This window comes from Achroia grisella, unplaced genomic scaffold, assembly GCF_030625045.1.
Source record: "Achroia grisella isolate CSIRO2021 unplaced genomic scaffold, CSIRO_AGI_Agris_v1 utg461, whole genome shotgun sequence".
NCBI lineage: Eukaryota > Metazoa > Arthropoda > Insecta > Lepidoptera > Pyralidae > Achroia > Achroia grisella.
In genome coordinates this window covers 1,876,847-1,904,651 of record NW_026712871.1, presented here as the reverse complement: position 1 = coordinate 1,904,651, position 27,805 = coordinate 1,876,847, and the positions used below count along the sequence as shown (strand labels likewise).

At 34.7% G+C, this 27,805-nt stretch overlaps 1 protein-coding gene across 1 annotated transcript; it reads right to left on the bottom strand.

Moving 5' to 3' along the window:
• Positions 1-880: 880 nt before the first annotated feature.
• On the bottom strand, positions 881-27,805 carry LOC131845309 (uncharacterized). The gene is given in 10 exon segments (XM_059194355.1): positions 881-1,063; positions 3,220-3,333; positions 4,592-4,810; positions 7,033-7,106; positions 7,139-7,211; positions 8,710-8,837; positions 9,683-10,483; positions 11,407-11,538; positions 14,551-14,790; positions 27,580-27,805. Coding segments are annotated over 9 exon segments (1,866 nt in total). The 5' UTR covers positions 14,788-14,790; positions 27,580-27,805; the 3' UTR covers positions 881-975.

Here is a 27,805-nt window from a genome sequence, read left to right as displayed (position 1 = left end):
AATTTATAAATAGTCTTAATAATTATATTAACTACAGATAACTTAATTTATTGAGCCTCTAAATAGGAGAGTCAATACTTAAAAATATAAATAAAAATAAACTTAATTTAGTCCTAACAATTCCATATAATTTACTTCCTTTACTTAGACTTTACTTTAGAGTACATTCCTTATATTTTCATATAATTTTTAACTTTTACAATGCAACAAATTTGGATATTATAAATATAATAAATATTATAACATCATTACCATTTCATAGTATAAAATAAAGTCGCTGCCTGTCCGTCCATAATCCATATGTATGTTTAAATCTTTAAAACTACGCAACGGATTTTGAAGCGGCTTTTTTAATAGATAGAGTGATTCTAGAGGAAGGTTTATATGTATATAACATGCGAGTAGCCAGTAATATAATAAAAAGAAAAAAATGGACAACAATGCTTTATCTAAATAGTCGAATACTTTTTAATTCTATTAAATTACTGTTTTCTGTTCCTTGAAAATAATTTTATAAATTTTTATTTATTTATTAACTTTTATTCCACCAATCGTCTAATACAAGAATTATACTGGTCACAGACATTGACAAAAAAAAGCCAGTCTTTAAGATACTACTAAGTACATATTTTACGAACGATTCGCAAGTTATAATTCACTAAATGTTTTAGATATTTTAGTAGTAATTCATATTATATATTTATATAAAAATATATTAATATTTATTTGAAATATTATGGGAAGGACCCATATGTTTTTATAAACGCAATAAGTTTCTCTAACAGAAACTACCATATCACCAAACTAAAATCCTGCAATAAGATTTTTTTATATAAAAATAACATAAAAATGTCAATTTCTAACAAAATATGATTGCAAATAACAATAGTATAGAATTTAAAGAGTCAAACAGTTGCGACATTGAAAAACTACTATTTACTATACAAAAGCTACTATTATAGTAGTATTTGCTCGCTATCGAACTCTATTGGGAGTTTGGGACTTTTTTAATGGTTGTAGAATTGTGTTTAATACTATTTCCGCTGCGTTTGCTTTGCTGCATCTGAAATAAAAGAAAAAAAAATATAAGTAATTATTGGACAGAGCACTTGTCAGTGGATAATGTAAAATAAACTTATATTTAACTGCAATTGTTTTTTTTACTTTTATAATATTAAATATACAAATTATGGAGCAGAGAAAAAACGAGGGATACATTTTTTTTTCTGTCATGGCTTGGCACTATGGTGCATTTGCCAACATCAAATGTTTGGGAAACTATAGGACTTGAAATAGAATAGTTTTGGAATTTGGGATATGGATCAGAGAAGTTAAGGAGATTATATGTTTACAATGCTAATATTGAATACATATAAAGATGTTTTATATAGAAAAATAGATACCAAATGAGATAATGATTATATTTAATATATAATAATATTCTGATTAAAGCTTAATATTGTTGCTACTCAGAAATATGGAGATAAAATTTAACTGATTCTTCATTTTAGATATTTTAATTTATCACGAATGCTATTTCTTTTTTTCAAGTGGCACCACTGAAAATCAGCGCTGTAGTGACACACTGCGGCACCAGCTGAGTGGAAGCCTTTTCAGCAGCGAATTATTAGTTTTTAGTTTTCTTTTTTACTCTGTACTCTTTTTTATGCTGAATAAATGATTATTATTATTATTATTATTATAAAATTATATATTTCTAATTTATCCATGAACAGTAATATTGGAACGGAAGTAGGTAGAGGAATCTGGAGGTAAATGAGGGATTGAAAAAGGATAGAATGATCATATAAAGGACAACTTACAACAATATGATTCAAGTCACCCACGTCTATACCACAATCGCATATTACTGTCCACTATTTTTAATTTAGCCAAATGTGAAGGTGAACTCATGTGGCCTAATCTCTATCTCTATCTAATGGGGACTCATGACCCCATTACTAGCAATGTACCATGTCAGGTTGACCTCCACGCGGTTCCCCCTGGAAATCATCGTGATAACTTCCTGGTGAATTTTTCACGATGTGCTAACTGATCTGACCTCATGTTCATTATCATCCTCCACTGGTGCCCCGCCAGCGTATACCGTTAGCGGCAGGCGGGAGCACCATTTCATTATCATCTATAAAAAAAATCTCATCCTTATAAGAGATGCCGTTAGCTATTATAAAGACACTTAACAGAAAGTGACGTTTAACACATTTAAGACAAGATACTGACATTGACAGATCCATGTTATTGAGTAATAGAGCGTGATTACATTATATATTTAACACTAATACATATGATGTAATATAATTTTATCACAATAACTCTATACTAAAAAGGAGAAAAAATTGTGTAATGTGGAGTGTTACAGGATTCTCCTTAGAAACCATCATGATAAATTCACTCCACTGGTGCCCCGTCAGCGTAAACCGTTAGCGTAGGCGGGTACACCATTACATTCATCATCATCATCATCATCATCATCGCAGCCCGGAAGACGTCCACTGCTGGACATAGGCCTCCCCCAAAGATCTCCACGACGATCGGTCCTGCACTGCTCGCATCCAATGCCACCATTACATTATCAAGTATTAAAACAAAACCCTGTACTCAATACCGGAACGAATTAAAAAGAAAAAAACAAATTGATGTAATGAATATGTTAAAATATATATTTTTTTAATTTATATCACTTTATTGCACCAACACAATCTGTTAAATCATATTTACTGAGCAAAGCCTATTACTCACTAAACGATTACTTGAATGACGAGTGTGCATGGCAATAGTTGTTCATGTACGGGATTTTCATTTAATGTTAAACATAGACACCTATATAAATATACATTGTAAATAAAATGGCTGTTAAAAAAAAGTAATTCAATTGAGTTTCTTGCCAGTTCTTCTCAATTGGATATATATACCGAACTGGACGGTAGGGAAAAAAAATAATATTATAATGTAAAAAACTTGACATTCATAAGCGGCTAAAATGTCCTACATGAATAAATGATTTTTTAATTTGAATTTGAATTTGACACATAAAGGACATGAAAAAAAAAAGAAACATAAAAATAATAATTATTATTGCATCATCATATTATATTTTTGGTTAAGATTGGTAAATTTCTAAATTATAATATAGTAATATAAGCTGTTGTTATCAAAGATAAATAAATATATGTTTGTGAACTTGTTTCTTGAGTTTACCTTGGGAACATATGGTTGCAGTTCAACTGCGTCCACCCGGAAAATACCTCATACAGCATGGTGTCCAGAGCACGGTCGGCTGGTAGCTCCCCAGTCAGCATCCGTAGTGCCAACCTGCAAAATAAAGTGGACTTTGTGAAAACTCGTCTGCATGTTTACCTCAGTCTCACCTATTTCTACCAAGCAGCTTGCTTTGTAAGCTGTTTCGGTTGTAGTGCAGATTAGGAAGTGAAATTACAGGATAAGAGGCGTGACATGTTAGTACTCTGGAGTGACAACGCGTGAGTGGTATCACGGGCGTCACGTGATAACGTGATGTCCAATAATAAAAATATTCGACAAATAAAATTATACAATTAATTACAATACATTTTATTTAAGAGGCAACCGTTTACCATCAGATGAGCCGTATGCTTGATTACTACTATATATATATGCTGTTGTCCGCAGCTGGCCTTTACAGCTTCACCGGACGATAGTGGGCGAGTGTAGATGGCACTCCAAACCAAAGGAAGGACTTATGGAGCGGCTGAAGGACAACTCCCGTCTGATGGATACGACTTTAGTCTGAGGGCACCGCTAGGGATTAGACCCGGCTCCTCTGCTGATCTGCTCCGGGGCAAAAACCCACGGGAGGTTTTTGCCAAGGTTTTAAGGGACTAAAGTCGTTTTAGACGGATTCCTTCAGTTAGTAAACATAACAGAAGCTCCGCTTACATTGGGACTAGATGGCGCTGTGTGAACTGTCCACAGTTATAATCATCGATGCACGTGGTCCTAAAAAATTTAAGGCCTCATTGGTCCAACGGTTTCACCACCGCCTTCCGATGGACGTGGGTTCGATTCCCCGCACGGCACAAATATTTGTATGACTGTTTGTATCGGTCTATTTACGTAATAAAAATATCTATATATCTGTATCGGTTATCTAGTACTTTAGCTAGCTTAACTTGGGACTAGATGGCGCTGTGTGAATTGTCCTGAGATTATTATTACCATCTATAATAATAATAATAATAATAATTTATTTGCTCAAAAATCATGCCCGCACAAGTAACACCATATCACAATCTTCCATGAAAAAAGTCTGGGTTTCAAAAATTAGACGGCCTCGGTAGTTCAACGGTTTAGCCACCGCCTTACTTCCGATGATCGCGGGTTCGATTCCTCACACGGCACAAACATTTGTATTCATGAGTATGATTGTTTGTATCGGTTCTTCGATGTATAACATGCTTATATTTGTGTGAAATATAATATCTACGTATCTGTATCAGTTATCTAGTACCCATAACACATGCTTTAGCTAGCTAAACTTGGGTCTAGATGGCGCTGTGTGAATTGTAGTGAGGTTATTATTAAAAGTACTCACCCATTAATTTTAGCCATGGTTCCATATGGAGCAGTCATGTTCCCGGTTGCCACCAAATTCCTGCAGTAGAGTAACCACACGCAGTCCAGTTCAGTGTACTCAACACCAGTACCCTCGGTGTATGATGACTGCAGATGGTTCAGGGCGACAGTGTTGCCGTCTATATTCCGGGACAGATTCGGCTTCGATTCTCGTGTTGCGATGTGGTTTATTACATTTCTGGAAATAAAAAAAATCTTTGTAATGTCTGAAAATTTGATAAAATGGTGTTCTTACATTACGTCTAACTTTATGGAGGAAGGGGGGGAACCTAAGGGAGGAGAGCGACTTAAGGGGCAGAGGGATTTGACAAAGTGTGACATTAGAGTGTTCGGGCACCTATTGTCTGTAATATTCCGCAACTATCGCCTCTCAAACGCACACCGTCCTTGAGATCGCAGCAAGAACGAGCGCCATCTGTGATGCGCTATCAAGAAATTAATTAATTATCAACAAAAGGACAAAAATTACCATCAATCAACGTGTTCTCGGATCAGATATGGAGATAACATTTAACTCATTCTTCATTTTAGATATTTTAATTCATCACAAATGCTATTTCTTTTTTTCAAGTGGTTCCACTGAAAATCAGCGCTGTAGTATTACGCTGCGGCACCAGCTGAGTGGGAGCCTTTTCAGCATAGAATTATTAGTTTTTAAGTTTTCTTTTTTTACTCTGTACTCTTTTTTATATGCTGAATAAATGATTATTATTATTATTATTATTATTATTATTATAAAATTATATATTTCTAATTTATCCATGAACAAAAGTAGGTAAAGGACAAAATGAGGGATTGAAAAAGGATAGAATGATCATATAAAGGACAACTTACAACAATACAACGTGTTCTCGTGATGAACTCATGTGGCCTAATCTCTATCTCTATCTCATGTGCAGTCCAGGAGGTGCAGACCAGGGACGGTTCTTAAAGGTTAGTGGATATTGCATACTTTGGTTGCCCCGAACATTATAGCCACGTCTCCATTCTTTGCAGAAGCAATTAATCGTATACAGAGAGAGTCACAAAATTTGTATAAAATTGCCTCGGCCGACCCTCCAAGGAATGATAGATAAGATAAGATAATTGTTTTATTGCCAATATAACACAAATAATACAATTTACAATAAGACACAAAACAAGAAATAAATAATAACATGGAAGTTGGCAATAGGAGCTGCCTCAGCTGTTGCTGATATAAGCACAACCTTAGTGAGGTGCACCTATACAGCGCTGGTTTTCAGGCAGCCCCCATTACTCATAAACAAAAAAAAACTAAGATGCGGGTTTTTTACTACATACAGATACATATAATTTAAACACAAAAAAAAATGATCCCTGTACCCTGTACCCAGTACACTGCGTCCTTAAATTACGTCTAACGTTAAATATGAAGAGGGAGGGGAGTTAAGGGAAGAGGGATTTGACAAAGTGTGACATTGGAGAAGTAACACGTGTACAATATATAAAATCAGTTATCTATTACCCATAACACAAGCTCTACTTAACTTGGACTAGATGGTGTTGTGTGAATTGTACAGAGTTCTTATTTTTTTTATTTATGTGTTTATTATTGCGTAATATACTTACATATATATACTAACACTACGTTGAGACGATATATATTATCAGATGATAGTAATATTAATTTTTTGATACTAAATAACAATAGTAAAATGGAAGATGTGGAAACAAGGTTTGTATTTGCAAAAAACAGCAATATTCATAATATTAATACTAGATTTAAAGACAAATTCTATATCGTACTGTTTTCGACAGGGTTCACTCCAACTAATAAGTGTAACTTAGGCTAGTTTTAGAAAAATTTAAATATGTTATTTTTTATACTAAAATACATAAAAATCTTTATTAATTCCACGGGATATAAATTTTTTGATACTAAATAACAATAGTAAAATGGACAGATGTGGAAACAAGTTTCATAAATAATTGTATTTCCAAAGGATTCTTGTATGCTCTTCCCAAGTGGATATGTTACTCATGGAATTCTCCTTAAATAAATTTTGCAAAAACGGTTATCTGTTAAATCATATTTACTGAGCAAAGTTCAGTAAATATTTTCTTGCCAGTTCATCTTGCTATTTGGCAAAACAAAATGAAAGGTTTTTCCGGACTGGATCTATATACCGAAAGGGGCGAGTGCAGATAGAATGCTGTTGGCCGCAGGGCCTTTATAGCTTCACCGGACGATAAGGGAAAAAATAAATCGGACGATAAGGGGCGAGTGCAGATTCTAATGCTGTTGGCCGCAAAAAGATGACTAATGCTGTTGGCCGCAGCTGGCCTTTATAGCTTCACCGGACGATAAAATGTTTTACATGAATAAATGATTTTTGAATTTGAATTTGAAAAATAATTGTATTTCAAGTATTCTCTTACTTGGTGTTCTTGTATGCTCTTCCCAAGTGGATAGCAGCCCTTGCCGTACTCATGCCGATGTCCAGAAAGTTCTCGGACGATAAGGGGCGAAGATGGCACTCTAAATTAATGCTGTTGGCCGCAGCTCGAAGTCGTCAAACTCTTTCTAATGCCAGCTTCACCGCAAATTTTGCCGTTTTCTGGAAACGGTTAGATGGCACTTAAAAATGCTTGTTGGGACCGGACGATGGGGCGAGGCAGATGGCCCTGCGAGTGCAGATAAAGTTGTTGAGCGTAATGGGGCGAGTGGTTGGCCGCAACCGTTATACTCGTGAAGGGGTGTTGTAGGAACTGATCAGCTCTGATAAATATGAGTGATTTATTTTGTTACTCAAGTAGCTGTTAATTTACTTGCTTTTATCAATCTTGCTATTTGGCAGTTTGAATTCACACAAAATGAAAGGTTTTTCCGGATTACTCTGCTGTTGGCTGCAGCTGGCCTTTACAGCTTCACCGGACGATAAGGGGCAAGTGCAGATGACACTCTAAATTCTAATGCTGTTGGCCGCAGCTGGCCTTTACAGCTTCACCGGACGATAGGGGGCGAGTGCAGATGGAACTCCAAACAAGAGGAAGGAGTTATGGATTGGCTGAAGGACATCTCCCGCCTGATACGACCCCAGTCTGAGAGCTCCACATATAGTTCGAACCTGGGGTCAGGCCGTCGTAATTTCGACCGTGTAAATTGGACAGAGATCGATCGTTTCATTTTGTGCAAACAAATAATATATTGTCTGAATTGTCTTGAGATATTATATATATATATACTAGCTGTGGCCGTAAACGTTGTTTTGACATATAAATTAAAATCACTATTAAAAAATGGTGTTTATGCTAGAAAGGTACAAATTTTGGATTTTTATATGTATTAATTCCACATTATAAAAATAATAAATATTGTCCAAAAAATAAAAATAAGTGATTATCACTTAGGGATATGAAAAATAGTAGTCGATTCTCAGACCAACTTAATAGGAATATAAAATTTCATAAAAATCAGTCAAACCGTTTCGGAAGAGTATGGTAACTAACATTGTGACACGAGAGTTCTATATATAAGACTAGCTGTCCCGGCAAACGTTGTTTTGCCATATAAATTAATAACGCTATAAAAAAATAGGGGTTGATGATAGAAGGGTGAAAATTTAGGATTGTATGTATTTTTGTATGTTGTATGATAAAAAAATAGAAACTATAAATTTTGTCTAAAAAATAAAAATAAAATTTAGGGGTTGACTACGGCAGATTCTCAGACCTAGTCAATACGCTCACAAAACGCTTCATGAGAATCGGTCAAGCCGTTTCGGTGGAGTATGGGAACGAAAACTGTGACACGAGAATTTTATATATAAGATATATCAGTTAGTTTTTACAATATAAAACATACGCCACTGGGGGGAAGCGGATTGTTAATAATGGGGACTCATGACCCCATTGCTAGCACTGTGTCAGGTTACCTCCACGCGGTGCCCCCTGGAAACCATCGTGATAAATTCCCGGTGAATTGTCACGATGGGCTAACTGACCTGACCTCATGCTCATCTTAATATAATCCTTCACAGGTGCCCCGCCAGCGTAAACCGTTAGCGCAGGCGGGTGCGCCATTACATTATCATTTATAAGCAAAAAAAAACATACGCCACTCCCGAGCTGTCGGAGTGGTGTAATACTTCGTTCTGCTTGGCCTCAACTTTGCTGGGGTCCAAAAATAGTGCATTAAACGCGAACACGTCAGGATCCTTCAGCATCTTACTCCGAGCTGCTTCCTATAATAAAAATATCATATAATCTATATATATATATATAACTCAAAGGTGACTGACATAGTGATCTATCAACGCACAGCCCAAACCACTGGACGGATCGGACTGAAATTTGGCATGCAGGTAGATGTTATGACGTAGGCATCCGCTAAGAAAGGATTTTGATTAATTCTACCCCCAAGGGGATAAAATAGGGGATGAAAGTTTGTATGAAACTTTGTCAATTTTAAACCGATCGAGCTGAGACTTTGCATGCATAAATCTATTATGACGCAGACATAAGAAAGGATTTTGATAAATTCCACCCTTAAGGGGATAAATAAACGCGAGCGAAGCCGCGGGCAAAAGCTAGTAAATATACAAAACTAAAATCCTTACTAATATCATATAACGCGATAGTAAACCCGTCTTTTTATCTGTCTTGCTTTCACGTCAAAACTACTGGATCGATTTAAATGAAAGTTGGTACACAGATCTATAAGCTAATTATTAATTCGAAAAAGGGTTGTATGGGGTTGAAATGGGAGACTAAAGATTGTATGGAAATATCGTCATTTTTAAAACTTTGAACATTAAATAATGTTACCCTTAAGGGGTTAAAATATAATAGGGGATGAAAGTTTACATGGAAATTCGTTAGTTTTGAAGCTAGAACGATGAACTTTTTTCTTTGGCTTTCTTATATTAGTACATTAAATATTTTTTCATTATTTTGGTCAAGGTCGCTATTCAACGCGCACAAAGTTGCGGGTACAGCTTCTTTACCATAAAATTATTAGTTTAAACACTCAGTTAACTATATTAATTTGTGTAATTAACACGAAAGTTTAAAAATTCATGTATCATACCTGACTTTCCCAAGCCATAAGCTGTATATTATGAAGCAACATCACATCCAACGATAAAATTCCAAACGACAATAAATCAGTACTATTACTTAAAATAATACTTCGACTCTTGTTCAAATTTGTATGATTGTCACCAAAATACAAATTTCTCAATTTACTCATTATTATTGTAACATTCCCTTCGATTAGGCTTTCGTTTAACGACTTTAAAAGTTCACCAAATTGATTGCTAGCTTTCAAAACTTTGGACGAGTTACGAGCGTCGAAATCTGGATCTGTTGTGATCCAAGTATGCAGTTCCTGTATCTTCTCTATTAAATAACTAGCCATTGTGTTGCTTTGCATGTAATCATCATATAGATTGTCATCATTGTAATATTCTTCGTACTCAGCATCATGTTTTCTAAGACCAGGCACAAAACCTTCTGGTAGAATTATATCTTTATGCTTACCAAAGAAAATGTCGGGCAATGTCGGTTTGAATTCAGGAATATCTTTCACTTCGTTCTCGTAATCGTGCGGCAGTTTTGCCTGATCCTTCTTCTCTATTTTTCTTTCTGTATGCTCTATGGCATCGTGGATTGGATGTATTTGTGGTTTGCTGGCCAGATTATTATTTTTGACGCGGTTGGATACAACGTTCTTGAATATCGGCAGCTTTTCAAGAACGGACAGTTGAATGTCATTTTCAATTGAGTTTTCTATAGATTTTGTATCTGTTGGATGTTTTATTGTGTGTTCTGTGGTTCTTTGTGATGTAGGTGGGTTGTATTTTGGTTTTGGATCGGAATATATCGGTTCCTGGAAAGAAAAGTTTATTTATTTCTTTAATGAAATTAATAATGTACCAGGACAATTCACAGTGTCATCAAGTCCCAAGCTAAGTATAGCTTGTGTTATGGAGACTAGACAACAAAAAAGTAGTATTGTTTTATACGTTTTTGACGGTTGTTTGTCACGGTTTGAATTATTTACCGTGACAATTGTTTATGAGATCTTGCTCCGGCCATCAAGGTTCGTATATTATATTATATATTATATCAACCCTTATTTTTATATTTATCTATATCTTTCCACAAAGACTGGCGTGTGTGATCGTCTTACATAAGCTGGCTCTCCTAAAATGGCATCGAGTCAAGTTCTACCGAATTGATACATTTTTTATGGATATATATATAATCAATTGTAATAATTAATTTAAAATTATATGTTTAAAATTATAAGGCTATTTAATTTAAAAAATATTTGCAGAAGATTATATGTAAAATGTATCTTATATTATATATTATATGAACCCTTATTTTTATATTTATCTATATCTTTCCACAAAGACTGGCGTGTGTGATCGTCTTACATAAGCTGGCTCTCCTAAAATGGCATCGAGTCAAGTTCTACCGAATTGATACATTTTTTATGGATATATATATAATCAATTGTAATAATTAATTTAAAATTATATGTTTAAAATTATAAGGCTATTTAATTTAAAAAATATTTGCTGAAGATTATATGTAAAATACATATAATCGTCAACAAATATTTTTTAAATTAAATAGCCTTATAATTTTATTAAATATTTGTTGAAGATTATATGTATTTTACATATAACCTTGAATTATATATAATCTTGAATTTGCTGAAGATTATATGTAAAATACATATAATCGTCAACAAATATTTTTTAAATTAAATAGCCTACTAAACAGCTACCCGTAATAACTCACCGGTTCGGAGTACATTTCTCCAGGGTACGTAGGTTCTGCTCCCCATTTCGTGATGACCAGCGTGGCGAGGACCAGCGCAGCGCAGACGGCAAAGCACGAAGCACTGGCTATGATCCAAACTTTTAAAGGTACCTGAAATAATAAATTTGTTTTCTCAATAACAGCCACGACCTCGGTGGTCTAGCGATTAAACACACCGCCTTACTTCCGATGGTCGCGGGTTCGATTCGACGGACGGCACAAACGTTTGTATTCATGAGTATGATTGTTATTGGTCAGAATATTTATTTATATATTAACTAGCTGTCCCGGCAAACGTTGTTTTAGTCATATAAATTTATTGGCTACTTGCCCCGGCTTCGCACGGGTGTAAATGTACTATATACTTATAAAGCTTCCTCTTGAATGACTCTATCTATTAAAAAAACCACTTCAAAATCCATTGCGTAGTTTTAAAGATTTAAGCATACATAGGGACGGACAGACGGCGACAGCGACTTTGTTTTACACTCTGTTATAATTAAGATTTCAACTTAAAATGTAAAGTTACAACTATTTAAAAGAGCACCATACAAGTATCTTGCTACGCCGATACGACGATAGTATAATATTAAGTAAAAGCTTGTTATTTAAGTAACTTTTATTTATATTCTTATTCATTACACAAACTATCAACTTCCATATTGTACCTACTTATTATATACTGAATGAATGACATATAGGGACTGAGCGTCATAGACAATCATAAACTAAATATGTGAACCCATTACAGATAGGACGTTAAGTTCTAAACTACAATTGTTTTAAGGAGCCTGTTTTAAGTTAATGTTTTTGTAATTAAGGATTTCTGATTCTTGCGACACAAGCCCTGAGCTTAGTGCAGTGATTGCTGTTAATTGTCTTGTCTACAACCATCGATGTAATGTGTACAAAATAAATAAAATAAATAAAAATAAATTAACAAAGATAACATAAACTAATAAAATTGGACAATAACAAAATTAATTAAAACAAAACAATATTAAATTAAATTATCGATTTCCACTGATGCCTCGCCAGCGTAAACCATTGCCTCAGGCGGGTGCACCTATCCATTATCATCTATACTATCATCATCATCATCATCTGCTTCTTCCTTATCCCATTTATTTGGGGTCGGCGTAATATGTTTTTCTCTTCCATTCATCCCTGTTCGCAGTCATCGTGTTATTTACTTCCTTTCTTACCATATCATCTTTCACACAGTCCATCCATCTCTTTTTCGGCCTTCCTCTGCCCTTATAACCATCCATCCACCATTATCATCTATACTATGTACTATAATATTATAAAGCTGAAGAGTTTGTTTGTTTGAACGCGCTAATCTCAGGAACTACTGGTTCGAATTGAAAAATTCTTTTTGTGTTGGATAGCCCATTTGTCGAGGAAGGCTTTAAGCTATATCACATTACGCTACGACTAATAGGAGCGGAGCTGCAGTGAGAAATGTTACAAAAACGGGGAAAAATATTCATATTTGAGGCTTCCAAGGATAATCGCGATATTGTTTATGATAACTACGCGAACGACGTCACGGGCACAGCCAGTGCATATTAAAAATACTGTATACGCATAACGTTTCGTATCTTCACGCTACATGCTACAGAGGTACTTTGACATTAATAATATAACGTAACTTGGCTATTAGGTGAGGCAATCGCGATACGTAATAGCGGAAACTTCGCAAATTACGAATATAACGGCGCGGCCTGGTCAGCTATCGATCGCATGTGCAACTTACCTTCTATATGTACCTACTATGCAGCCAGCATGTTTTATATGTATAACTAGATATAAGCATATATAGTTTTGAAATCACTAGTATCCTAACGACTTAGGCGTAATGCTGGTCGGTCAGGGAGAGAAACATCTCAATGCTTACAATATTCACAATTACCTATCTCTTATTTGTTTTTATAATAATATCAACACTTTCGCTCCAAAACTCTCGCTGCCTACGTTCAATCATCCGTCATCCACTTGTCAATGTCACATAGATTACTTTGGCTCTGGCCTCTGACGTTCCGTTTCAGGTTACACGATTATTGACTTTACCATTTTTAATTAATGGTGCGTCACACGATAGTTAACAATAGGGACTATGTATGCTTACTTAAGACTAAGTATGCTATGCCAAAATTTGACATGCAGGTAGATGTTATGACGTAGGCATCCGCTAAGAAAGGAGATAAATAGGGGATGAAAGTTTGTATGAAACTTTGTCAATTTTGAACCGATCGGGATTTTGATTAATTCTACCCTCAAGGAGATAAAATAGGGGATGAAAGTTTGTATGAAACTTTGTCAATTTTGAACCGATCGGGCTGAGACTTTGCAAGCATAAAGCTACTATGACGTATGCATCCCCTAAGAAAGGATTTTGGTAAATTCCACCCCTAACGGGACAAATTAACGCGAACGAAGCCGCGGACAAAAGCTAGTTGTAAACATGAAGTCAGGTTAGTTATTCCATTTTGATATATGGCAATTTACCACGATGTTTTCCAGGTGGAACCGCGTGGATGACCTGACATTGTACATTGGTAGCACCGGGTTATTAGTTGTGGACTACCAATCATACCGGTGCTACCAATCCTACCCCGGTCCCGGTACTAACAATCCCCTTTCCCCCTTAGACAGTACCTCAATCTGACATACTTCAGCCGTCAAGCAGCTTGCTTTGTAAGGGTTCATAAATCACATGACGCTCGAAAGGAGTTCGACAAAAATCACGAATATCACAAGAAAATCTTTTTTTTCTCAAACGCACGATTCGTATAGAAAACCTACCGAAACGAGCGCATAGGGACAATAATAAAAATAAGAATCCTACACAATTCACACAGCGCCATCTAGTCCCAAGTCAAACAGAGCTCGTGTTATGGGTGCTAGACATTGTCATGATATAAATACTTAATTCTTCTAAATATATACAAAATATATATTGAAAGCATAGAAAACACTCAGACCGTTATAAACAATCATACTCATGAAAACAAATGTTCGTACCGCGCGAGGAATCGAACCCGCAACTATAGGAAGTAAAGCGGTGTAAACACAGTCAGGAATCAAATCCATAACCAACCAAAGATAAACAGTACGTACAGTAGGTTTTGCAGGCAACCGCTCACGAACTATCGGCCTAGGTGGGAGCGGGCGTCCCGCGCACGCGGCGCTAAAACCGCTCGCATCGCTCTTTCCGCTCAAACCGCTTGTACCGCTTTTTCCGCTCGTCCGGCTAGGTCCCGCCGGGTACACCCGGCTCCAGTCGGTGGTGACTGTGGCACGACTGTCGCAGGATGTCGCTGACGGCGGCCGCTTCTCAAATTCGTATTGAAACATTATCTGAAACGAATGGTAACTATTTTTTATTCAAACTTGTGGCGGCGTGGTGGGCCGGGACAATCTGCTCCTAAATGTACGCAATACCTTTAATTAATAATAAAACCCTATTAATAATAATAATGCCATATAATAATTAAAAATATAAATAAATAAAAATATAATATACTATAATATAATATAAACATAAATAATTATAAAAACAAAAGTGAAAAGAAAACAGCAACTATACAAATTACAATGATTATACATCATCATCATCATCGCAGCCCGGAAGACGTCCACTGCTGGACATAGGCCTCCCCCAAAGATCTCCACGACGATCGGTCCTGCGCTGCTCGCATCCAATGCCTTCCAGCGATCTTGACCAGATCGTCGGTCCACCTTGCTGGAGGCCTTCCCACGCTGCGTCTTCCGGTCCATGGTCGCCACTCGAGGACTTTACTGCCCCAAAGGCCATCTGCCCTACGAGCTATGTGCCCTGCCCATTGCCACTTCAGAGTCGCAATTCTTCGGGCTATGTTGTTGTGTATGGCGGGCACTCTGGTTCTTCTGCGGATCTCCTCATTTCTGATTATATCACGCAGAGTAACTTCGAGCATAGCCCTCTCCATTGCCCTCTGAGTGACTCTGAGCTTGTTGATGGGGCCCATAGTTAGCGACCACGTCTCTGTTCCGTAAGTCATCACTGGCAACACACATTGGTCGTAAACCTTCGTCTTGAGACACTGCGGAAATTTGGAAGAAAAGATATATCGGAGCTTCACGAACGCTGCCCATCCGAGTTGGATTCGACGATTGACCTCTTTCTCGAAATTGGATCTACCTAGCTGGATAGTTTGCCCTAAGTATACGTAGTGATCGACAATTTCGAGTGTAGAATCACCGATTTTGACGGGTGCAGGTACGACATGGACGTTTGACATAATTTTCGTCTTGTCCATGTTCAATTTAAGACCTACTCCTTGTGAGACTCTACTGAGGTCTTCGAGCATTTTGCTAAGGTCTTCCAGGGTCTCAGCGATGACCACGATATCGTCGGCAAAATCGAACATATGATTATACATATTGTAATTTAAATATTGTAATGGGTGAAAACTGTGATTGGTACAGCCTATGCTGTAAATCAATACATCTATACATATAAATAAAATTGGAGTGTCTGTTTGTAATATTGAAATAACCGTTTTTTATTACATGCATATGCATATAAATATCAATTTATAGTCGCAATATTATTTAACCTTAGCCACAGAAACGCGGGTTTGCACTAGCAAAGCTAAAAGCTTACAAGTCTATAAGAATAACATAGGCGCGTCGATTACGTATCAACGCGTGAAAATTACATTTCATGCGAGTGAAACCGCGGGCTCAGCTAGTCTGTCTATATAACAGTTATATGAACTCAGTATAATATAAAATATAATAGCCACAAACGAAATGCACCACCGTGAAGTACTACATAACTGTTATGAGAAACTGTTTTTACATTTGTTAACCGACCTCAAAACAAGTAGGTTCTCTATTGAACAGATTTTTATGTAGAAGTGTATATCATTGAACATATAATAATAATAATCTCAGGACACACACAGCGCCATCTAGACCCAAGTTAAGCTAGCTAAAGCTTGTGTTATGGGTACTAGATAACTGATAATAATAATAATCTCAGGAGAATTCACACAGCGCCATCTAGACCCAAGTTAAGCTAGCTAAAGCTTGTGTTATGGGTACTAGACAACTGATAATAATAATAATCTCAGGACAATTCACACAGCGCCATCTAGTCCCAAGTTAAGCTAGCTAAAGCTTGTGTTATGGGTACTAGATAACTGATACAAATACATAGATAAATTTCTTTTTTTCCTTAATAATTATGTATGTAACATAGCTCGGTAGTCTGTAAGTTGCAAGTATAATGTTGGATATTTTAAATATATATACAAAATACAGTAAAACGCGACGGTTGACTGGTAAGAAGGCATTAAGTCTGCCATGTATACATTTTTGTGTGCAAAAGAATAAATAAAAGTCTTAAGAAGGTTACAGTTACACATGTAATTATAATTTAACTGTGCAGATTATCTATACTCTATACATATAAATAAAACTGTAGTGTCTGTTTGTAATATTGAAATAACCGTTTTTTACTACATGCATATTAATATAAATACACCAAAAAACCACTTTGTAAAATTTTTGTCTGTCTGTCTGTCGGTCTGTTTGTTCCGGCTAATATAAAAAATGTTATTTTGGTGTATGTACCGTATTTATATTCATATGCATGTAGTAAAAACGATTATTTCAATATTACAAATAGGCACTCCAATTTTATTTATATGTTTAGCTTTTGCCCGCGGCTTCGCTCGCGTTAATTTATCCCTCTCGGAATTTATCAAAATCCTTCCTTAGGGAATGCCTACGTCAAAGTAGCTTTATGCATGCAAAGTCTCAGCCCGATCGGTTTAAAATTGACAAAGTTTCATACAAACTTTCATCCCCTATTTTATACCCTTGGGGGTAGAATTAATTAAAATCCTTTCTTAGCGGATACCTACGTCATGACATCTACCGGCATGCCAAATTTCAGACCGATCCGTCCAGTGGTTTGGGCTGTGCGTTGATAGATCACTACGTCAGTCACCTTTGAGTTATATATATAGATATGTATGAAGGTATCTGCAGAATACCAGCGTCGTGGCACCACGTCACAACATATGCTGAGCGGAGACCTATTTGGTACTATGTAATTGATATAATCCAGTGTGTAATTTAAAAATTATTTTATTTATTGTTATGTACCAAAGAAACTGTTTTCTTTCTTTCTTTCTTTAATTTTTCAGACATTTGGCTTCTTAAGTATCGGATACGCGTGATACCTCTAGTGTTTCAGGCGTCCATAGACTACGGTAACCATTTTCCATCAGACGGGCCGTATGCTTGTTTGCCACAATATGTGGCACGTGTAGTATAAAAAAAAATCTATTTTAGCAGTCGGATACAAATATATCAAAAGCAGTAAAGGTCAACGTAAAAATGTGGGAAATAATTTAAATACACACGTCAGGAATAGAACACGCGACCTGCGGTGAACTTTTGTGTCCTTACTTCATGCTTTGGTTTTTAAATGGAGCCTATGTTGTTTCGAGTTGTTATGCAATATGCCGTAGTCGAGGTAAAAGAATCTATTGCATAAATCTATCATAATTTGAATATCGAATTCTAAAAAAAGATTTTTCTATTTTTTTTTTAATGAGAATTATTCTTATTAAAATAACGATTGTGTAAACGCATGACCTCAAAGCCGCGGCAAATTCATTTGTAAGTTGCCATCTATATTTTTGGAGATATGTTTGCTTACATAGACACATTTAAAGGATTTTTTTTATACTATGTTAATGGAAAGCAAGCATACAGCCCATCTGATGGTAAACGGTTTTGTTCTCATATCCACGTCTCATAAGCACGTCTCCACTAAAACAAAACATTGTTCATAACGAGATTTATGTTGTAGACGAAAATTTTATGTGACTATTATGTTATCTTAGATAATTTGTATTGTAGTGGATGAATAAATAAATAAATAAAAATATTTATTTATGTGAAACTGTGCATGCATTTCACTTATTTTAAAGTAGCTGTTCCCGCGACTTCGTCCGCGTGGAATTTAACTTTATCTTTCTAAAGCTGCAAAACCTGCCAAAAAAAGACCCGTCAAAATCGGTCCAGCCATTTCAGAGATTAGCCAGAACAAACAGACAGACAGACAAAAATATTCATATGCATGTAGTAAAAAACGGTTATTTCAATATTACAAACAGACAGTCCAATTTTATTTATATGTATAAATAATAAGAGCGGTAGAGCGGTGACAGTTCTTATAAAACGTTGTGTTATAGTTGTTATACTCTGTGATCTAGACTATAATCTTATTTCTCACGTGTATAAATTGTCACTACAGACTATAAATGACATATTGTTAGAAAAGCAAAGGAAATATAATCATGTCCAAGATGGCGTCACGTGCTATTTCCCGCGCAAATTCTCGTCCCACTTGTGATGTGAGCGAGTGTATCCAGATGCATCTCACATCCGGCCGAGGTCGATGTCCGGTCCGTCACGCTTTTCCATTATTATTACGAAAAATCCGAGTTCATTTGTGACATTTTCTTTTCTCCTCCTCCATCTTTGGCTTTGCCTTCGCATTTAGCCAATATCAAAGTTAGGGAAATATACACAGAAATATACGGAATAGAACGGAATTTTGTAGGATAAAGGATTGGTCAGGTTTATGATGTTTACAATGTATATATATTATCTTTTTTGACATTAGTACAATTTTTATAAATTAAAAATGATATTTATTGTAATTCAATTGTGACATTTTTTCTTTTTTAACAAGAGAACAATTTTATAGGTTAAGACCAATCATTATTGTCAATTTCAAACCAATGTACACACTATAACATTAGATAACTCCGTTTTATATTGTACTAGAGGTGCCCGCAATTTCACACACGAAATTTATAGCCTACTAGCAACCGTCCCGGCTTCTCACAGATGCATTACAAATCTTTGATTTTTTATTTATTTATACAACATAATATAAAAACAATAAGCCGCAAAACTGCTTAGCAATTTGTCTGCAGCAACAGTACTTATTTCTAATCTATATATACACACATATATTCACATAAATACATTACTGTAGAACCAGGTATCTTATGCAACACAATATGATAATGTTTGTTTACAAAAAAGTTTAATAATGTTATAATTTCTCGCTCTGTTCTATACTATTTTTTTTTTGCATATATTCAATTTGTAGATACTGTATGCAAACTTGCATAGATTAAAACAAAATAGTTTTATGTCAAACAGTGCAAATTTTTTTTTCGAATCTTATAGGTTCTGGAAGAAATCTCTATTTAGCGATAAGGCATTGTTATCTCTATATAATAATAATAATCTCAGGACAATTCACACAGCGCCATCAAGTCCCAAGTTAAGCTAGTTAAAGCTTGTGTTATGGGTACTAAATAACTGATACATATACATAGATTTTTTTTGTAAATACATATGTGTTATACATAGAAAACACCCAGACTGATACAAACAATCATACTCATGAATACAAATGTTTGTGTCGAGGAATCGAACCCGCGACTATCGGTCGTGTAGCGGTGTGCTAGACCGCCAGACCACCGATGTCGTCAAAATTATTATATTGTATTTATATTTTAATTATATATATTATATTGTAATTATATTTTTATTATATATATTTTTATATTTGATATACATCTTAATTTATGTAATTGTTATTTTCTTTTTATGTGAGGGACAATAAAGAATTTTACATTCAAACATTAATTCAATTTCAGTTCTCATAAAAACTCTGTTAACTCTTGTAAAATGTTAATTGCTCTGTGCTTAATGTAACCAACTCGCCAATAAGTTACGTTAAAACGTAATAATTACCTATTGACCTACGCAGAGGCTACAGTATAGGCTTCCTACAATAGGCACATGTCTATGGTATGTGTATAATGTAATAGTTTAATAAATTTTCTCACATAACAATTTTTTACACAATAGTGCTCAGACAACGCGGCCATTATGCTATAAGATAAAGTTTTTAATCGGCGTAGAGAAACCTTGTCCTCCAAAGAAAAATATATTTATTCAGTGCTTTTCATCAATGTTACAATATAAAAAACAACCAAACGAAAAAAAAAAATATATTTAATGTTTTTTTTAAATACAAACAAACTAAAAAAAATGTTATTTTATTTATTCTTTTTTTTTCGTTTGTTGTTTTTTTATACTGTAACGTTGTTGAAAAGCACTGAATAAATATTTTTTCTTTCTTTCTTCGTTCTTTCTTTCAATTTCGTCATATTAAATACATCTACATGAAAGCGTATTCGCTTAGTGGCTACTATATTTGACTCCAGTCCAAATGTAAGTTCAAATTTAGACAACACTTGAAAATTTTGCGAAAGCAAATGCGTAACTATGATATAGAAGTGTATATAACTCAAGTGATGTAAACATCGATAACAAAATATTAGAGAGTGGGCGGTAGGCTGGAACCTAACATGTTGATTTTTTTTAGAATGATAATGTAATGGTGCACCCGCCTGCGCTAACGGTTATACGCTGGCGGGGCACCAGTGGAGGATGATAAGATGAGAATGTGGTCAGGTCAGTTAGCACTTTGTGACAAATTGATGCTGAATTTGACATAGACACCTATATAAATAAACATAAAAGTCGGTGCCGTGCGAGGAATCGACCCGCGACCAGGAAGTTACTCTTATTACATCAGCTACCTGCCAATAAAAGTCTCGTCAAAATCGGTTCAGCCATTTCGGAGATTAGCCGGAATAAACAGACATACAGACAAAAAATATAAAATGTTATTTTGGTGTATGTACCGTACTTAAATTCATATGCATGTAATAAAAAACGGTTATTACAATATTACAAAATGACACTACAATTTTATTTATATGTATAAAGGTATAGATATATAGATTATCTGTGGCTCTACTAAAAAAATGATATCACAGTTTCATACAAAAAATTTGATGTCTTAAATGACGCAACTCTGACAGTAATAAAATTGAGGCGGGAAAAAACTTTTAAATATGGAAGCAATAGAAAGCATCACAAACTAGTGATGTCAACACTCGACCTCTGACGACCTATCGATAAATATAATTTATAAATCGATTTCTTTGTTTCTCTCTGTCTAAATATAGAAACGAACATTTTATCTTTCCAGGAATTTCCTTTTGTGACCTTTGGTGTTTCGATTAGCTTCTTTTCTATTTTTAATGATTGGCTTTCTACGCGTGGGTGTTATAGTAAGTTATCTTTATATAGCATTGTATAAATTAAACCTATGAAATCAATGCGTTAGAATAAAAATATTTATTTATAGTTATATTAAGTTAGTTTTAATAAACACAAGACTAAGAGTGCTTCAAGATAGTTGTAACTTTAAATCATGCCGACAGTAGAAGAGTTTTGTCTATATTTTATATATATGACTATCTCTCCAGTGATGGTAACATTTATATTAATACTAGCTGTCCCGGCAAACGTTGTTATGCCTTAAAAAAAAAAATTAAGGGTGGATTACCCTTAACATTTAGGGGGATGAAAAATAGATATTGGCCGATTCTCAGACCTACTCAATACGCTCACAAAATTTCATGAGAATCGGTCAAGCCGTTTCGGAGGAAATGGGAACGAAAACTTTGACACGAGAATTTTATATATAAGATGTACAGTTTTATGGTGGTGGAGCATTGTCCGCGTTATCAAGCTGTAAAAACATATAATAATTTTCCTAGAGATATAGTCTATTATTCTGATTTAAAAACTTTCATTCATTTTATTTTACCTCCTTAAGGGTATTTTTTCTTAAAACTTTGAATGTCATATTTATTGATATTTAATCAACAGCCTCAAAAATAAGTTTCAAACTTTTAGCTTCAAAAATGACGATTCTTCCATATCTGAGACTTTGCATGCATAAATCTACTATGACGTAGGCATGCCCTAAGAAAGGATTTTGATAAATTCCACCCCTAAGGGGATAAATTAACGCGAGCGAAGCCGCGGGCAAAAGCTAGTTTAATGATAAATGTGATGCAGACGAAGCCATATTGGTCAGCTAGTAGTTATTTTCGACCACAAATCATCAATAAAGAGCAAAACAAAAACAAAACACACTGAAACATTAGAAAGCAATGTATTGACATGACCTCGTCTTATTTACAGTCGGTCGGATAGTTAATATGTTTTTTAAAGAATAGAATAGAATAGAAAATCATTTATTAAAATAAACTTACATTGAAGCACTTTTGAATAGTCATCACATTTTTTTTAATCTACCGCTCATTCGGAAAGCTGTCTCATTACAAGAAGAACGAGCAAGAAACTTGTGTGTTGCTCTTTTAAATAAATTATTTTTTAAATGAGTAGGTACATATTTTAGATCGGCATTTCCCCACCTTTTTAGTGAAATGCCCCTACAATTAGGTATTGGTATATATAGATATAATTATGCAAACACGGGTTTTAGAAAGCAATAATATAATATTATGTACAAAAGTATAATAGTTAGCAGAACCAGAATGACAATGACATATATTGTCCGGTTTTGTCCATCATTCTTTCGCCGTTCAGGCTATCAAACTTTGGAACGACTTACCCCTTGACATCAGGACTGCCACGAGTAAAATTTCTTTCAAGCGAAGATTGCGGAAACATTATCTTGACATATAATTTTGTATACTATTATTTATTATCTTTTATATATTTTTCTCTTTAGCATTAAGTTTCTTCATTTCTACTACAAGGCGAATCATATTGTATCTATTGTAATATGCTTACACTGTCGGCTGTAATCACTATTTCATTGTCAGGTTATTGGTCATATATTTATGTGTGTATGGTATATTTTTGTATATGTATATGTATTTTTGTGTATATTTGTAGGAATATTTATGTAGTTACATGTGTATATATATATATTTATTCATGTATGTTCTATAAAATAATATATTATTGTTTGCACCGCCAACAACTTATCTCTGCACAACTCATGGTTGACTGGTAGAAAATGCCATTAGGTGTTAAGTCCGCCATATGTACTTTTTACCTATGTATGACGTGCATTAAAGTTATTTAAATAAAAAAATAAATAAATATATGTTTTTATATAATACTAGCTGTCCCGGCAAACACTGTTTTGCTACCCCTAACATTTAGGGGGATGAAAAATAGATGTTGGCCGATTCTCAGACCTACTCAATACGCTCACAAGCCAAGTCAAGCCGTTTCGGAGGAGTTTGTGACACGAGAATTTTATGTATAAGATGTAAAATAATAGACAAAATACATAAATAATTATACAAAGAGGTGTGTCGTGCACAGGTATAATAGATTTTCAAAGTTCAATACGAGCTGAGTTTCTTGTCAGTTCTTCTCATCTCGAAGTCATTCTGAACTGACGGTAGATTTGACATATCATAAGAGTCTGTAATAGACCTACATGAATAAAGATATTTTTAATTTTGAATTCTTTTGCTATGGAATATACATAATATATAACATAATGTTTTTTATTGTTCACTTCATTTCTTACGTAGAATATCATTACATAGTAATGTAGTATACAGTCGCTGTCGCTGTCTGTCCGTCCCTATGTATGCTTAAATCTTTAAAACTACGTATCAGATTTTGAAGCGGTTTCTTTTAATATTTAGAGTGACAAACTGATTCTTAGATAGTTATGTAATATGTCAGAAACTTACATAAAAGATTGAAAGAAATCCCTGAAATTGTTTTGAGGTCAGCTAGTTATATAAACACAAATTGATTAAAAATCGATACAACAACGTTCAACAATCGGTTTAAAGTATTGTACGTATTAAACAATGTACTGAATAATTAAATAGTAATGAAGATATTACAAATACTGATTAAAATACGACCCGAACAGTTGCAATCATTATGAGCGGCTACGAATGATTTCTGTGACAAATGGAGGCTGAAAAAAAAACAATACTATCATATCATTACATGGTATAAAACAGAGTCGCTGTCGCTGTCTGTCCGTCCCTATGTATGCTTAAATCTTTAAAACTACGCAACGGATTTTGAAGCCAATTTTTTTAATAGATAGAGTGATTCAAGAGGAAGGTTTATATATATAATACATATACACCCGTGCGACGCCGGGACGAGTAGCTAGTAGTAATATAAAGCTTAGCTAGTAGAGAAATCCATATGGCATTAAGCTCGCCTCTTGTACACTTTTTATAGTGCAATAAAGAATAAAAAATAAAAAAACTATCAACATTAAATATTTTCCGCAACTTGGTCTGATTTTTTAAAATAAAGTACCTAGGGACAACCCATAACCGTCTAAAATATCCGTAATTTGCAGGTATGTGGTGTACAAGTAAATAAGTTACGTTATTGAAATAGATATAGAAATAATCTTTATTCAAATAAACTTAATATAAGCACTTTTGAATAGTCAAGTTTTTTTATTCAGAATGCAGACTCATCGTCTGCATTCTGAATAAGCAGAAGAATAGCAAGCAAGCAAGCAAGCAAGAAACTTGTGTGTAGCTCTTTTAAATAAATATTGATTTACTTATATTTAATTAACAACAAGGATTAGGCATGCGACAATCAACATAGAAACCGCTACGCACTTAATCTCTGTTAAATCAGATATCATTGTCAGCGCTATTAATTTTAAGTTAGATATTTTCTACAAAAACATTATTATCATTTATAATTGGTCATTGGGCTCCCTAAAATGTGGTCGAGCGCAGTGATGGCTGGCTCATCCGTCATACTCGTGAACGAGTGCTGCTTGTAGGGACTGGTCTGCTCTTATCACTACGACTGATTTAATCTTATTGTGTTTTTATATTTGAGCCTAAATAAATTAGTGCTGGTTGGTAGTTTGTATTCACACGTTTCGACTTGTAAAATGTGAACTTACAAGGATTGTTTAAAAGAGCAACACACAAGTTTCTTGCTTATTCTTCTTGTGATGAGACAGCTTTCCGAATAAGCGGTAGATTTAAAAAAACGTTGACTATTCAAAAGTGCTTAAATTAAGTTTATTTGAATAAATGATTTTCTATTTCTATTTCTATAAATTCTTCAATTTTATAATAAGCTTTTTTACAAAGAAAATATTTTATGACACATTTGAATTTTTTTTCTGGCAATTTGAGTACAGACTCTGCGAGTTTGTTGTATTATATTTACTTGTACGCCACTAGTTATTCTGTTAAAGTAAGACATTATGTTTATGATTGCGCATCGAACCCCCGTCCAATTGGAACGGGGATCGAAATTACGACGGCCTGAGCAGAAGTTCGAAACCCTAGCGCTGCCCTCAGACTAAAGTTGTATCCGTCAGACGGGAGTTGACCTTCAGCCGCTCCATAAGTCCTTTCCTTGGTTTGGAGTGCCATCTGGACTCGCCCCCTATCGTTCGGTGAAGCTGTAAAGGCCAGCTGCGGCCAGCATTAGAGTAGTCCGAAAAAAAAGCTATCCATACAAATCGAGGATATTTGCCACCCATACATTACTTAAAAAAAACTAAAGTATGTATGACAATGTATGTAAACTAAATCGTTCGGTGAAGCTGTAAAGGTCAGCTGCGGCCAACAATATTAAAGTAGTCCGAAAAATATTCCTTTATAAGGCAGTAAATATAAGCAAAATGTTGTGATATAAAACTCAATTCGTTCACGTTATCAACATATTTCAGCGTTTCGGATTTCCCGTTACATTTCAGTGAGTACAAATCACCTAACTTACCTATATATTGTTTAATCAAACTAAATTAAGATTCATCAAGTCAGGCAAAATGTAAACAAAATAAAAAAACAGATAACAAATAATTTGACGGCTTCAGTTGTCTAGTGGTTTAGCACGACAACTTATTTTAATGCTCGCGGGTTCGTTTCCCCGCACGGCACAAACATTTGTATTCATGAGTGTGATTGTTTATATCGATCTTGATGTTTAATATGTATTTACGAAAAAAAATATAATCTATGTATTTGTATCATTTATCTAGTACCCATAACACTGTGCGAGGAATCGAACCCACGACCATCGGTCGTAAAGCGGTGTGCTAGACCACTAAACCACCGAGATCGTCTTCGTCTCATATTATAATAATATAATATGAGACGAAGATTTTCACCATCGCACCGCTCGCCATCGACAGGGAATTCATCCCCACACGCTGGAACCTAAGTGGTCTCGGACAGTGCGGTTTCAGAGGAGCTTCCTCCCGCGTACACTTACATTGTGGAATGAACTACCTGCCGAGGTTTTCTCGAGAGACTACAGCATGGGGTTTTTCAAGAAGGGTATATTAAGGTTTCTTAATGGTCGGCAACGCGTATGTGACACCCCTTGTGTTTCAGGCGTCCATAGGCTACGGTAACCGTTTACCATCAGATGGGCCGTATGCTTGTTTGCCACCTAAGTGGTATAAAAAAAAAATAAGTCAATAAACAAGTTTTATACTATATAATAATAAAATGTATGTATAGCTGTGTAAGAAGTACCTACACATATTCATTCATTTATTCACTAATAACCATATTACGCACTCATTCGAGAACTGTTTGCTCTGTAATTAAGTAAATAATGTTTACACTCCCAAGTAGTTTATTTTTTTTATTATATTCATACTATATATAATACGAGGAGCATGGCAATAGTTGTTCATTTAATATTGGACGTATACACCTACATACGACCACAATGTATATAAACTATCTTTTTAAAAAAAGAAATCAGTTGAGTTTCTTGCCAGTTCTTCTCAATTGAATCTGTGTACAGAACTGGACGGTAGGGAAAAAAATTTAATACATTAAAATTTGACGTTTATAAGCGGTGAAAATATCCTACATGAATAAGTGATTTTTGATTTGATTTGATTTGATTTGAATACATAATCAATCCCTATTTTATTACTTTTATCCTACTGATATACTTCAAAATGCTTTGATTTCTTCATAACCTGTAATGTTCACGTAAAGGTCACTTGAATAATCATTAAAGTATACTTAGTGACCCCAAAAAAGTATTAAACATTGCTCATTATGCATGTAGCTGGCTACATACTACTATTTATAGTCAATTAGTTTTGTATAGTAACTAGAAATCAGTCAATCATATTAATGTTATATAATTATAACAAAGAATAAAAATTATAAAAATATATACCTATATAAAATCTCCAAAACACAACAAATATTAAATACAATTGAGTTAATAAATAAAAAATAGTCACTTTATCGTTAACTTATTAATTCGGTGACACATCACTAACACAATTTATAAGGAATTCCATTTTTAAAAAACCAATTACCGCGAAACAGTGTGTTTATTTTTTTTGCAACTTTTTTCTCGGAAGCAAAGAAAGTGCGTGCAGTGCTACCGAAACGTGTTA